Source organism: Onthophagus taurus, chromosome 1, assembly GCF_036711975.1.
Source record: "Onthophagus taurus isolate NC chromosome 1, IU_Otau_3.0, whole genome shotgun sequence".
NCBI classification, from domain to species: Eukaryota; Metazoa; Arthropoda; class Insecta; order Coleoptera; family Scarabaeidae; genus Onthophagus; species Onthophagus taurus.
Genome location: NC_091966.1, coordinates 1,097,697 through 1,113,233, shown reverse-complemented (window position 1 = coordinate 1,113,233; position 15,537 = coordinate 1,097,697). Strand labels below are relative to the sequence as shown.

The 15,537-nt window shown below is 35.3% G+C and overlaps 2 protein-coding genes across 2 annotated transcripts; both read left to right on the top strand.

Annotated features, from left to right (window-relative positions):
- The first annotated feature begins 1,025 nt into the window (after positions 1 to 1,025).
- Positions 1,026 to 15,050, top strand: LOC111419682 (paramyosin, long form). The gene is made up of 11 exons (XM_023052532.2): positions 1,026 to 1,282; positions 1,522 to 1,578; positions 1,940 to 2,026; positions 2,082 to 2,248; positions 2,964 to 3,201; positions 3,258 to 3,891; positions 3,951 to 4,078; positions 4,132 to 4,244; positions 5,556 to 5,880; positions 13,673 to 14,245; positions 14,307 to 15,050. Exons 1-11 carry the CDS (start codon positions 1,166 to 1,168, stop codon positions 14,499 to 14,501), a joined length of 2,634 nt encoding a protein of 877 aa, XP_022908300.2. The 5' UTR covers positions 1,026 to 1,165; the 3' UTR covers positions 14,502 to 15,050.
- LOC111419683 (paramyosin, short form-like) lies at positions 4,592 to 5,461 on the top strand. The gene has a single exon (XM_023052533.2). The coding sequence runs from the start codon at positions 4,680 to 4,682 to the stop codon at positions 5,376 to 5,378; it is 699 nt and encodes a 232-aa protein (XP_022908301.2). The 5' UTR covers positions 4,592 to 4,679; the 3' UTR covers positions 5,379 to 5,461.
- Positions 15,051 to 15,537: the final 487 nt, after the last annotated feature.

The following is a 15,537-nucleotide window of genomic DNA, read 5'->3' as shown; positions in this document are numbered from 1 at the left end:
TCTTGAGATATGATTCTTTTAATTTTCTATTCTTCGTATTTATCACAAAAAAAGCAGTTTGACTTAAAAAATCGTCGCAACGATGTTTATGGAAAGTAAGAAATTATTTATGGCACACTGACTCTTTATTAAATTTGCTTTATAATGTTTGTTATCCCATGGTGATATCAGCATTCGTTCTTGAGATATGATTTTTTTAATTTTCTATTCTTCGTATTTGTTACAAAAAAAGCAGTTTGACTTAAAAAATCGTCGCAACGATGTTTATAGAAAGTAAGAAATTCTTTATGGCACAATGACTCTTTATTAAATTTGCTTTAAAATGTTCGTTATCATATCGTGATATCACAATTCGTTCGTGAGATATTATTCTTTTAATTTTCTATTTTTCGTATTTATCACAATAAAAAGCAGTTCGACTTAAAAAATCGTCGCAACGATGTTTATGGAAAGTTAGAAATTCTTTATGGCACAATGACTTTTGTTACTTTTGCCAGTCTACAATAGATCAAGTGCATGGAGTGACAAGCATGCAAGAATGCATTTGAAGAACAAAAATAATGCCTAGCAGTTTTTTAGACTACTGTCAACTACTGGAATCTTATTTTCCTGAAAGAGCTATCTACTGTATACAGCAGATATTCCAATTTCAAAAGATGCTTTACTTGGAACATTCTGGAAAATCTTGACTTATTGGAATCATCATACTGCTTCATCATTTAGTTGTGATTAAGTCGATATTAAAAATTCAAAGATGAATGTGGATTAATCATGTTTTGTTACTGAATGATGAAGAATTTTTGCTAATAAGATTTAGACTCATCTTGATGGTGTCCTCAAAACAATTTGAATTTCTTAAAAATAAACTGATAAACTGCAGAAAAAGTGCATAAACATGGGCCCAAAAATAGTCGATCGGAGGGCATCATCATCTAGAAAATCGGAAATCTGAGTCAGCTCGCTTAAGCGCGCGCCGTCGCGACGCCCGTCTGCGCAGACGCCGCTTTGCGAAGGAACTTTATTCTGGCTTCCACCGTCGCGACGCCCATACGAACGACCAAGCCACCACTGTCGAGGCGGCGCCGGCACGCGAATTTCATTCTCTCTCCATTCTCACGAATTTACGGCTTACGGTCAGTGTTAAAACCAACGGTATAACGGCAAAATGTCTTCCTCAGTCGCGAGGACTTCAAAGTACACCTACAGATCAACCGGAGGCGCTGCAAATGCGGACGTCAGCATCGAATACAGTGCCGATCTTAGCGCCCTGTCCAGGCTTGAGGTAATTTATTTTTACCAGGGCAACCCGTTATGTCATCGGAAAATTCCAAAAGGATCGGAATCTTCTTGCCAGTGACGAGTTTGTGTGGACTAAATTTTTTCTCGGTGTAGTGAATCCACACACACACACAAAAAGTGATATCCATACACACACATCTCAAATTCATTTTAATTCATCTTTAAGACGTTAAAAAATTCTTGCCATACATTTTCTTTTTTGACCAAGACGTTCCTTTTCAGGATAAGATCCGCCTGCTGCAGGACGACCTCGAGATCGAGAGGGAGCTCAGGTCGCGGGTACGTAACCGCGAGAGACGCCGCTAAGTTTTAAATTAGGTTGATACGTGTCACTAATCCAGCTATTTTCATTTTGGCAACTAACCCGGTTTTTGGTATGCGTAAGAACACCAGAAATAGAGCCCGCTCTCTTCAACTGGATGTTGTACGAACGCCAAAACTATCTGTGGAATGAGTGGATTGTTACAATGTTGCGATGAAAGGGAACTTGAATGAGAAATTATAATTTTTTGCTATTTCATTAATTCAAGCTTTTGCTGTACTATGATTTTATTATAGTAAAGTGTTTTGTGTTGTATTATGTTTTTTATTGGCAAAGTACCAAGAATTATTTTTTGAAGAATCTAATTTGTGTTATTAGATTGAAAGGGAAAAAGCCGATTTAAGCGTTCAAGTAATCCAACTCACCGAGCGTTTGGAGGAAGCTGAAGGCGGTTGTGAGACTCAGGTAAGGTAATTATTGATTTGGAAGTAAAATTGTTCTAAAAAATTTTTTGTTTCAGTTTGAAATTAATAAGAAGCGCGATACTGAGCTTTTAAAACTTCGCAAATTGCTCGAAGATGTTCATATTGAGTCCGAGGAGACCGCAGCCATCCTCAAGAGGAAACATCAAGAGATCGTCGTTGACTTCCAGGAGCAAATCGACGTCCTCAGCAAGGCCAAGTCGAGGTGCGTTTTGTTGTTTACGACTTAATTGTTCTTAAAGAGGGAATTAAGATCTCATCACATGTATAGGGTCTAAAAGTAGATTTAAATGTTTTGAAGTTTGAATTGAATCATACTTCGCACTAAAAAAAGTTTTAAATGGATTCTTTGTGTACTAAACAGCTGAGGCTTGTTAAAACAGAAAGGTTTTAGAGCGCGTTTCTAAGAAGCGATCAAAGCTGTTTGTTTATCCGCCCACTGGAAATCGCTTCGATTGGACGTCCGGTTTATTTCTGGAGAGGTTGTCGTTTCACGATATAAGGTCGCGTGTTAATCGCGCGATTCGGGTTTAGTCGGGATTAAAAGGAACGTATCTTGTTACACAATTCGATCTGGGCAGAGGCCGCAGGCGGAGGATATTGTGGCACGTACGGCTGCCAGGAGTCGGTTAAAAATAGAACCAACTACCTTAGCCGCGCCATATTAGTCCCGGGAGCAATCCCGTTTGTTCATAGGTCGTTCAGCAACAATTTTCGCATTGTGCATGGATTTGAGAAGGAAAATCTTTTCCCTCCCGAAGTTCGGTTTCTGCCACACTTTTGGCTACCAAGACTCGCCCTACTTTTCCACGCTAAATATATACCCAAAGAATTTTGTTCGGATCGTAGAATTTTTTCTAAATTTAACTGTTTCATCTGACAGGAGAAAAAATTATTAATCTGTTTTTGTTTATAAACAGGGCAGAAAAAGAAAAGGCCAAATTCCAAGCAGAAATTTACGAACTCCTCGCTCAAGTTGAATCGGTCAACAAAGAGCGTCTCATTTCCGTTAAGCACGCTGAAAAATTGGAAGTAACAATCAGCGAAATCAACATCAAGATCGAAGAATTAAACCGCACAGTGGTCGACATCACCACTCATAAAGCTCGCCTTGCCCAAGAAAACATCGAGTTGGTTAAAGAAGTTCAAGATCTCAAGGTAATTAAACGAATTCACATCTAATGCAGAAAAGAAAGGAATAAATCTCTTTTTAGGTTACTTTGGAAAACGCTAATTACTTAAAATCCCAATTAGCGGGACAATTAGAAGATGCTCGTCGCCGCGCTGAAGACGACGAAAGGAGGCGCGCTCTCCTCGAGGCCAATCTCCATCAAGTCGAGGTCGAATTGGAATCCGTCCGAGTCCAATTGGAAGAGGAGAGCGAAGCCCGTTTAGACTTGGAACGTCAATTGGTGAAATCCCAAGGTGAAGTCCAAGTCTTTAGGACAAAATACGAAGCGGAATGCCACGCGCGCGCCGAAGAAGTCGAAGAACTCCGTCGCAAATACACCGCAAGAATCACCGAACAAGAAGAGCACATCGAAGCTTTATTGGTGAAAATCAACAACCTCGAAAAACAAAAATCCCGCTTACAATCCGAAGTTGAAGTGCTCATCATCGATTTGGAAAAAGCCAACAACACCGCAAGAGACCTACAAAAACGCGTCGATCAATTGGAAAGAGTCAACTTGGACTTGAAATCGCGTCTCGATGAAACCCTCCAAATGTTCGAGCAAAGTCAACGCGACCTTCGCATCAAAATCACCGAGATCCAACGTATTACGCACGAATTGGACAAAACTCGCGAACAAAAAGATGCTCTTGCACGCGAAAATAAAAAACTGACAGGTAAAAAAATATATCTAACAAATATTCGTTTAATTTATCTTTTTTTTAATATATATTAGATGATTTCAACGAAGCTCGCAACACCATCACCGAGCTTACAAGACGCCTCCACGAACTTGAAATTGAGTTGCGCCGTCTTGAGAATGAACGCGAAGAGCTTACCGCTGCTTATAAAGAAGCTGAAGCTGTAAGAAATTTTTTTAATAAAATAATTATCATTTAATAAAAATAATTTGTTAGGGACGCAAAGCTGAAGAGCAACGCTCTCAAAGAATGGCTTCTGAATTTAATATGTTCCGCCATGAAGCCGAGAAGAGACTGCAAGAGAAGGATGAAGAAATTGAAGCAATTCGGTGAGTTTTTTTTGTGTGACGACAACCACCTACAAATAAATTAGATTAGTCACTTAATATAATAACACTTGGATCAACTTCAAGTGGCACTATTAATATCAAAATTTGTCACTATTAAATGCGCAAACCCAAACAATCAGACATTTCTATCGAATCTCTTCTCTTTAAATTTAAATGGTGTTAAAAAAAGCTTTGGGTACTTACTCAAATAAATTACATCTTGAGAACAATATAAAGTCGTTACAAACGAACGACATGTGCGGCACCTTGAACAGAAAAATTTTGGCAATAATTTAGCCCGTCCAAATTTAGCAAACCCCTTTTTATTGGATAATCCTCTTGGCACTTCCATCCTCGGTATAAAAGCAACGGGAACATCTGACCCCAAAACAAGAATCAAACGAAAAGCCGAGTAGTGATCATTCATTAAAAACGATGCCGCGCAACATAATTAAATGGAGAGACCCGACTACGATTGAATTCGAGGATGATTTTGACTTTGAAATTGACGTACCAACAACGGGGACCATAAAGCGTCGCCCTAAAAAGTTCCCCCACGTGCCGAGTGAACGCCCGAGATATAGGGCTAAGTTACCCCCGCGATGTTATTCCAACGAAGACGTCGCAACAATCTCAAGACGTTGCGAAGCACGAGCTATAACCCAAAAAGAATTTTTTGATGACCCACCAACTCCTTATCAACTAAAAAAATCGGCGTCAGCTGCTGTAGTTAAAGAACATGGTCACGTTGAATACAAACATTCGAAATCCCACAAAATTTTGAAGCAAATCAACAAGATTCAAACGAGAATGGCCGAAGATGAAGATCCGAATTTCGATAGGATGGTGGCCGCTGGATTAAGCGCGACCCAAAGGATACTAAGAGGTAAATCAGCGAAAGCTATTGAAACCCAATTGTTATCGGAGAGTTTGAAGAATATTAATGAAGGGGTTATAAGTGATCAAAGAAATGCGTTGGTCAACACTTATCATGGTTCCGCTCACTCGAGGATGATGTGCGAAAGATTGGAAAAAGAACTTGACGACACCTTCATGGTACCTTTGGATAATCTTTCTTCGGAATTGAAGGGATTCGATAGAAAGTCAACGCAATATTTTTTCAATAAAAGGTGAACTATTGAACTCGATGTTGTGTAATATTTGTGATGTTATCTATTTACAAGTGAGTAGCGTTGATTTATATTTGAATGCATCGAGCGTTTGCTAAGAATAGATGGGTTTTTGTTTCCCCACTTTAAAATATTACCATAAAATCACTTTCTTAACTCTTAATACATTAATTTTTTATAGCAAACAAACAAGCATTGAAATCGAGCAATTAAATGCTCGCGTAGTCGAAGCTGAAACTAAATTAAAGAGCGAAGTAGCCCGCATCAAGAAGAAGCTTCAAATCCAAATCACAGAGCTCGAAATGTCTTTGGACGCTGCCAATAAAACCAACATCGACCTCCAAAAAACCATCAAGAGACAATCCTTAACCCTCACCGAACTCCAAGCCCATTATGATGAAGTCCAACGTCAATTATCAGTCACTTTGGATCAACTCAGCGTCTCCCAAAGAAGAGTACAAGCCCTTACTGCTGAAGTTGAAGAAATTAGAGGCAATTATGAATCTGTAAGTTTAGTAAGTTGCACGAATTCAATTTGAAAAACGAGTGGCGAAGACCACGAGTTTTTTAATGAATGAGTGCTATTTTTTTTAATTCGCGTTTTTATCCTTTTTTTTTTCTCAAAAATAAAATAAATTTTGACAAAGTAGGAAAATAGGTATGTAGCAGTTGGTAACACCGTAACACTTGAAAATAGAAATTTGAATTGACAATTAGAAACTGTCAAAACACAAAATGTATTCACCTGAGAAACATGTTTCATGTACAGGGTGTCCCAATTTCGATGTCCGCATAGGCTATCTCCGAAACTAAAAGAGATAGAAAAAAAGTAGCTTACATGTCATGATCTCGTTTTTCGAGAAAATGCTAATGCCGAAAACTCCGAACAGCTATCGTCTTTTGTTTTCGCCCCATCGGCAAAAACTGAAAATTTTACAAAAACGTCAATCGCGAATATCTTACTTATTATCAAAGATGGAGTATTATAAATAAAACATTATATGGGCAACTTTTTACGAAGAATTCAGTGGCGTAGGTAGAATTTTTTTCCCATCATTTATTTTCGAGATTTTAGACGTAACTTTATTTTTTTAAATGGAAACCATAGTTGGCTATGACTTAAAATAATTTGTTATTTTCTTCTGATAACAAATATATATAGTTTGTGGGGTATATTTCTTATGGTTATTGAATAATTAACAAAAATTCATTTTGTTCTGTCTAAAACTAATGTATGTATTTAAAAGTTAATGTTGCTATGGTGATAACTATACATACTATGATGGAACATAATGTATCAAATAATTACCAAAGTTTGTATTTAAAAATTCAATAACAACTTTGGCATTATGTGCTGGTACGATGCACCAGCATGTTAAGTGTCAAAGTATAACAAAACTGAATAAAACTTTACAATGAATTTCGAAAATTATGAAAAATGTAACATGATGGAATGCTATATGTTATCAGATAAGAATGCGACGTTGGCCGCGGAATTTTATTTCACAAGATATCCAGAAAGAAGACAACCGCACGAAAAAACCTTCAGCCGATTAGCAGAAAATTTAATAGATATTTGGTCCTTTCCCAAACCACATACAAAAACATACCAAAATGACCTGCAACAGAAATTGCAACAAGACGTCTGACCCAAAAGCCGCTGCTCCCGAATATGAAAGAAAAATAAGTATAAACCATACAAAGTGGGGCTAACTCATTATTTACGTGCCGGAGATGTCAATCGAAGATTAGAATTTTGTAGATGATATTTAAAAAAATTAAATAATCTGCTGTTTGTTCAAAATGTTATCTGGACCGATGAAGTCTCTGAGTGTTCAAAGAAGATTGGGGTTTAATGTATGGTGCGCCCTTTTAGATAATAGAATTTTGGCATATAGTATCTACCATAAAAACTTAAACTCAGGGAAGTACCTCAATATATTAAGGCAGCACATTGAGCCTTTGGTCGACAATTTGCCACTAAATATGTCTCAAATGATATATTTTCAATATGACGGAGCACCAGCACATAATGCCAGAGTTGTTAGTGAATTTTTAAATACTACTACAAACTCAAGGACAGTAGAATCTAACAGGACTGCTACATCCATTGTTGTGACAGCCTACCCGCAAACTACGTCACACCATTTTCCACGTCCAGCTGTTGTTATGGTCTATGCGTTTGCTGTGAGAGGTTATATCCTAGACCATGCACCAGTCACTCGTATTAATGAAGTTGGGAACATACGTTTAATTCTGGATACTATCACTTATGGCGTTGCTTTCGATTACAGAACCCATTTTGGCAATTTTTTGAGTTGTCAGTTTGACTGGTTTGACCAGGTTTGACATACTAATATTTTTGATTGCGTTGCATGCTGTGCAATCTTACTACTATAAAAATTTAGACCGAGATTTAGTACCCTCACAATCCACTGGATGACGTTGTAAACTGAATTTGCAGCAATCTGCATTATCTATACAAACAAAGCGCTTGTAACCATAGAAAAATTTATATATATTATGTATATAGAAGGTCATCTCCCCACTATTTTTTGGTACATTCAGCGCTCCCAAGGGGATTGTGAGGGAACTAATTAGGTTAAAGCGCGAAATTTAAATATATGTATTTCTATACCGGTTTATACCAATACTTTATTTTGAAGAGGTCAAGTACATTTTACAAATAAATGCAAAAAAATATGAATTTAAAGTTTTTCCAAGACAAAATTCATAATTTTAAATATAATATAATATATGTATATTGCTCTCATTGGCTAAGAGCGCCAATTTATCTATAGGATAAAGTTATGAAGAGGTGGTAAAAGTGGCCCTAGCTTATTTAAACACTTAACTAAAGGATATAAAACCCAAAGGAAAGTAAGAAAGAATATTTGCTTATACAACGGGGTTATCACCAGTTATCACACCAAACGACAAAACAAAAATGTGACGTTTGCTTTCACCTTTGAGTTTGACCGTTTCTATGGTTACAAGCGCTTTGTTTGTGTAGATAATGCAGATTGCTACAAATTCAGTCTACAACGTCATCCAGTGGATTGTGAGGGTACTAAAACCTGGGTCTACATTTTTATAGTAGTAAGATTACACACCATGCTTGTAACCATAGAAAAAAATGTATGTATAACGTCAAACTCAGAGGTGAAAGCAAACGTCACATTTTTGTTTTGTCGTTTAGTGTGATAATTGGTGATAACCCTGTTGTATAAGCAAATTTTCTTCCTTACGTTCTTTTGGCTTAGTGTTTTATATCCTTTAGTTAAGTATTTAAATAAGTTAGGGCCACTTTTACCACCTCTTGATAAGTTTATCCAATAGATAAATTGGCGCTTTTTGCAAATAAGAGCAATATACGTTAAAAATTATGAATATTATCTTGAAAAAACTTTAAATTCATATTTTTTCCTATTTATTTAGCAAATGCACTTGACCTCTTCAAAATAAAGTATTGGTATAAACCGGTATAGAAATACCTATATTTAAATTTCGCGCTTTAACCTAATTAGTTCCCTCACAATCCCCTTGGGAGCGTTTGTACCAAAAAATAGTGGGGAGATGACCTTCTATATACATAATATATATAAATTTTTCTATGTTGCGTTTTATTGTGTACAGTGGAAGAGTTGCTAGCGATTTGAAGAAAAAGCGATTTGTTGTTGTTGCTTTATAATAAGTACACCTCGATTGATGCGGAAGCAGCATTGGATAAATGCAATAAAATTAAAAGGAAACGATGTGGTAAAAATAATAATAAAAAAATTAAAGAATAAAGTCTTTGTTATTCGTTTAAAGACTTTTTAATAAACCCTGTACCAAATAATAATTTAATACCTAGTCATGTTTTTTGATGTTTTTTTGTAAAACATTGTAAACGACAAAATTTAATGTGTTTAAAATTTTGCACAGTTTGTAAAGTTTTGTCGCCAAGCAATGCTTTCGTAAAAAATCATCGATAAACCTTTCAAATAACAAATTTAATTTATATTTCCCGCCTGCCAATGATTTCAGCGCTGTAGGTGACAGTATCCAAAACTAATTGCGCATTTCAATCAAACGTTTATAGTTGCCCATCTATATAACAAATATATTATATCTTATTTATGTCCTAGACGTATTCATATTAGTTTTGAAGTTTTATGTTTTTAGACGTATTAATGTCTTTCATATAACCTCTAAAAACATAGACAGTTAGGCGTGGCAAATAGTGTGACGTAGAGTGCGGGCAACCAACCCGTAGTCGACTACACTGGATGTAGCAGTCCTGTTAGATTCTACTGTCCTTGCTACAAACTTTGGCAATAATTGGAAACAATGCTTTCCCTCATGGTATGGTTATCACCATAACAACATTAAGTTTTAAATACACACAATAGTTTTAGCCTTGTTTATAGATATACATAGTTATCCAACCGGACGAGTTGGGTTGCTCTAGCTCGTGCTGCCTCTAACGGCAAACGAGAAAAACATCATTTATGAATGAATTGAATTAAATTGGAAATCCAAGTTGTAGTAGAAGTTGCATACTCAGAATAAAAGATTAAGTGAATTTATGTGATTGAACACGAAATTGTTTAACAGTTTAACATATAAAATATTTAATTACATTAAACATTACATCTAAATATTTTAAAAAATATGTGTCTTTTTTTTATAACAGAGAACCAAAAGTTGCCTTGCTAATTAAATGGTGAGTTTTGATTTTTGTTCGTCCTATTGCAGACTTAATTCCAGACGTGATAGCGCCTCCTCCACATATCAAACGAGTAGGTAGTATAAACAAAGTTTTTTTGTAACTACTCGAGTTTGGATAAACGATTTCACGTATACAAATTCGTTCTTTATTATTTCGTCGTTGAGAATTCTTTGCTTAAAATATAAATACAAAAATTAAGAAATATTAATAAGAATCAATTAAATAAATAAAAACGAAGTATGTATTTCTGATTTTATTAACGAGTGTTTCTAAATTGATGTGAAAGATTTCAAGGGATGATTTTTCAGCAACAATTACGGGGTGTTTTTCATATAACTTTTTGTTGAAAACCCCTTCTCCTCCAAGTTATAGCCCTCTAAAATTAAGGAAAAAATCTGCAACTTTCTTATCTCTTGACATTTTACAACTAACAAATTGTTAATTTGACATAACTTCATTTCTTTGACTAATAATAACCAATCTCCGAATTAATTCACTTGAGCCTGTATATTTATTTTTTTGTGATCAAACTAACAATTTTAGGAGAAAATGTCAAGATACAAAAAAGGTGCGTATTGAATCCCACTATTTAAATCAAGTTTTTAAATAGAAAAATGTAGACGTATTAAAAAGTTCTAATGCTTAGTATTATGGGGTTGATTTTTCAGCCTCTTGTAATAACATTTTCGGGCTATAAAAATCGTCAAAAAGTGTCATTTTATTAACAACAGGTACCTGTCAAATTTCAATCTTCTAAATTCCTCCATAATGGATTTATTAAATAAAAACAATTTTTCCCCTAACTTTAGAATACTGTAACTCGGTGGGGAAGAGGTTTTGAACAAAAACTTGTATGAAAGACTCTCCTTAATTTTTACTGAAAAATCACTCCTCATCGGTCGCATTAATTTAGAAACAGCCTGTATATTAATGAACTTTTTTAAGGTGACGTTATTGTGTTGACTGAACATAATGAAAATCATGAATACATGATAACAAAAAACATGACAAATCCTGCTAACTACTTATAATTGCAAATTCCAAATTACTTATGTTGTAAAATAGTAACTTTATTGCTTATTTTAATTATGCATGGAAAGGGACACGATTGCTGAAAAAACTAAAATGACTTTTGTTTATGGAGCAGTCAAAGATATTAATGTTGCGCAAAATTTATTGGAACAAAGATTTCTAGACAGACACATCCTTTCTTGTGTAAGAACTTCAATAGAGAAGAAGGGGCTACAAGAAATTCAATGTTTAAGCTGTTGTTTGTAATAATCCATATATTTCTTCTCGCGTAATTTTTTATGACTCTGCTGTATCCCAACGCAGTGTACTTAGATTTTTACATTGCCATAAATTTCACCAGTACGCTGTTTGCATCTAGAGCTTCAGGAATGATATCCATTATTGGTTACTAGAAAATTGTTATTGGTTACGTGAAATGAATGATAGGTAACTTTTCAATTGGCCCTTTCTTCGAAAAACATGCTTCTCAAAAAGCATGTACCCTTTAGCGGCCCTTACACGATCAATAGTATTGACAATACAACCATCAATCTTCGTGGTAACCAGTCTCAATACTTCACTACCTTACACGATCAATATTATTGTCAATAGTTTTGACAATCAGTTTGCTCAATAAGTTACCTTTTTACCACGTACAGGGTGAATCTACGTAGTTTTACTCGGTAATTTGCCGGTTTTCCTTTCCAAATAAGGATAATCGTACAAAAGCTTGCGTAGCTATTATTTTGGGGCTTGGAACTACTCTTCGACTGAAACGCAAACACTGGATGAAAGAATGGTTGAAGAAGAGAGATGAATATTCTTATCTAGTACTGTTGATAGAAATCAACCTCTGGGATGTTGATGATTTCAAAAACTACTTTTGAATGGATGAAAGTTCCTTTAACAAACCGTTACAGATGGTTGAACCATTTTTGAAAAGACAGGATCGCAATATGAGAGAAAGTACAAGTGTTAGGGAAAGATTAGCCTTAACCCTGAGGTATTTTTCCACAGAAAGAAATGTTGAAGACTTGAAGTTTTCTGTTATAATGTCCCCAGCAACTATCAGCAAAGGTGTAATAGAGATCTGTCAAACCTTTATATATGTCCCACAAGACCAACTGAATGAACTAGATGAACCAACAGTATCTTCATCGTCTTGAACGTCAACAACGTCAGGTAATGGGGCGGTCATTTTCACCACTTATTCACAGGCGATCGGCTTGAAAATAAGAATTAAACCTGTTTTCAAATCATCTGGGTTAACCCTTTAACGGTTAGTGGCTTCTATAGAGATCACTTATCAATAAGGTCAAATAGCTGCATTACCACAACTAAATCGTTTCTAAAAACGAAAAAATAATTTGCCCTTTAAACGGTAAAATAACATATGTTTTTCAGTGTGTTGATAGACATGTTTTGTTATTGTTACAATTAAGTAAAAGTAGATATTTAATTTTGAATGTTGAATTTATTACACTGAGTATTGATGAAAATATTGGCGCCAACCCTACACAGTCAATAGTATTATCAATATCCCCTCCAATTTTCAGTATTGATGCACGAAAATCAAAAAATCCGGATTTTTATCAATACTCCATCAATATTTACCGTCACTAAATTTTTTTACCTTACACTGTCAATATTATTGTCAATATGCTAAGGTGTTGTCAATATTGATCGTGTAAGGGCCGCTTTAGAAAAGCATACTTAACAAATGAAAAATATTGATGGCGCTTCTAAAATGCAATAAAAAATCGTTTTTACTACTAATGTATGTACTTTTAAATACATACATTAGATTTAGATGGAACAAAATGAATTTTTGTTAATTATTCAATAACTATAAGAAATATACCCCACAAACTATATATATTTGTTATCAGAAGAAAATAACAAATTATTTTAAGTCATAGCCAACTATGGTTTCCATTTAAAAAAATAAAGTTATGTTTAAAATCTCGAAAATAAAAGATGGGAAAAAAATTCTACCTACGCCACTGAATTCTTCGTAAAAAGTTGCCCATATAAAGTTTTATTTATAATACTCCATCTTTGATAATAAGTGAGATATTCGCGATTGTCGTTTTTGCAAAATTTTCAGTTTTTGCCGATAGGGTGAAAACAAAAGACGATAGCTGTTCGGAGTTTTCGGAATTAGCATTTTCTCGAAAAACGAGATCATGACATGTAAGCTACTTTTTTTCTATCTCTTTTAGTTTCGGAGATAGCCTATGCGGACATCGAAATTGGGACACCTCTCAAAATAAGAGAAATTGCTCAGAGTTCAATGTCCTCATCATTGTGGACCTTGTATTCGATGCTAAGAACGTATTTAAACATCCATAGACAAACATTGTCACATTGACAATTAGAAAAATTAATGACCCAATGTCACCAACATGAACTAGTTCCATAAAATGTTACTAAAATCTCATTACAGCATCGGATGCTGTAAAGAGTCTCATTACAGCACCCGTTTGAGTACTGTTATAGCTTTCATTACCGTCGCGAATTACAAAAAATTATTTTTAAATTTGTTTGTATTAATAAATAATTTTTTAATTTAGGCTCTCCGTAGCAAGAGGGCCGTTGAACTCCAATACGAAGAATCAATTTCACGCATTAACGAACTCACAACGATTAACGTTAACTTGGCTTCCGTCAAGAGTAAGATTGAACAAGAATTATCGGCCATTGCTGCCGATTACGACGAAGTCACCAAAGAACTTAGGATTTCCGATGAACGCTACCAACGCGTACAAGTTGAGATTAAGCACACCACTGAACTTCTCCACGAAGAACAAGAACGTGTCGTTAAGATCGAAGCCATCAGGAAAGCTTTGGAAATTGAAGTCAAGAATTTGTCGGTCAGATTAGAAGAAGTCGAAGCTAACGCTATCGTTGGCGGAAAACGCATCATCGGCAAATTGGAAGCACGCATCCACGACATGGAATTGGAATTAGACGAGGAGAAGAGACGTCACGCTGAAACTATTAAGATCTTGCGTAAGAAGGAACGTAGCGTGAAGGAATTCATGATTCAATGTGAGGAGGACCAGAAGAATATTCAAATTTTGCAGGAATCTTTGGAGAAGACCAACCAGAAAGTTGTTTTGTTCAAGAGACAACTTCAAGAACAGGTATGTTAATTAAAATTTTTTTTAATAAGATTTTTTTGTATTAAATATGTTTAATTAATAGGAGGGAGTTTCGCAACAAAGTGTAACTAGAGTCCGTCGCTTCCAACGCGAATTGGAGGCCGCTGAAGATCGTGCCGACACCGCCGAAAGTAGCTTGTCTCTCATCCGCGCCAAGCACCGCACCTTCGTAACCACAAGCACAGTTCCCGGTTCTCAGGTGTACCTTGTCCAGGACACCCGAACAGCTGAATACTAAACTGCCGCTAGAATCCAGAATTTAATTATTTTTTATTTTATTTTCTTGCACGTGTATATTAATTAATTATTTACAATTTACTGTTATCTCAAGTGTATAATTATTACTACCGTATTACAATATTGTTAACTGTTATAAACCACTCCCTTTCGACCTCTTCAAACCTCTCTTCAAACCCAGCAAGCTCTACAAACCTTTTTAGTTTCATGCCCGAGTAACACCGTTGATTTTCGTTACTATTATTATTATGACCTTTTCTTTCCTCCATCATTCGCCCAACGTAGGACAAAGTCCGACGCCCCCCACGTTGGTTTGTCAAAATCGACACGTTCTTTTCCGTCTCTTAACATCATTATCCCAATTGACACTTCAATGAACGTGGTGAACAAAAATCAACATGGATGTAACAATGTTACGCTATGAGACGACGCAACGAGATTCTAGGTTTCTGTTATGTACATTAACTATTATGAAATGAAGGCAAGGTACTTGTGTAAAATGTAAGTTTGAATGTAATGTATAAGAAATAAATAAACTGCTTGTATACAATGTTTTTGTATTGTTACAACGAAAAAGTATTTTGTAACGATTAACAACAAAAAATGAATATCATAGCCCCATAGAGTCAAAAAAGAATAATGTAAATTCAAAGAAAAGAGAGAAGAATTCTATGACTACGAAATACATACAAGTACACGTTCGAGAATAGTAAAGATTGATCAACAGAAACGTATTGTTATCTCAAATACTAGATCAAAAGATAAAATTGAAAATAACAGGAAATTCAGCAAGGGACAACTAACCGAAAGAAGAAAAGATCAACACTTCAAACTAGTAACTGAGATTATCACAATCAAAATTAATTCTCCATTACTGATCAAAGAACAACAAGGCTTTAGAACAGGAAATAAATATAAGGTTCGTTCCAACCGCACAAATTTGACTCGTCGTGTACGCGTACACGACTAGTACAGGACTTTTTTTTTTCGTTTTTTCGATTTCGTCAACGCTGTTGGAACGGTTTTCAATTTCTATG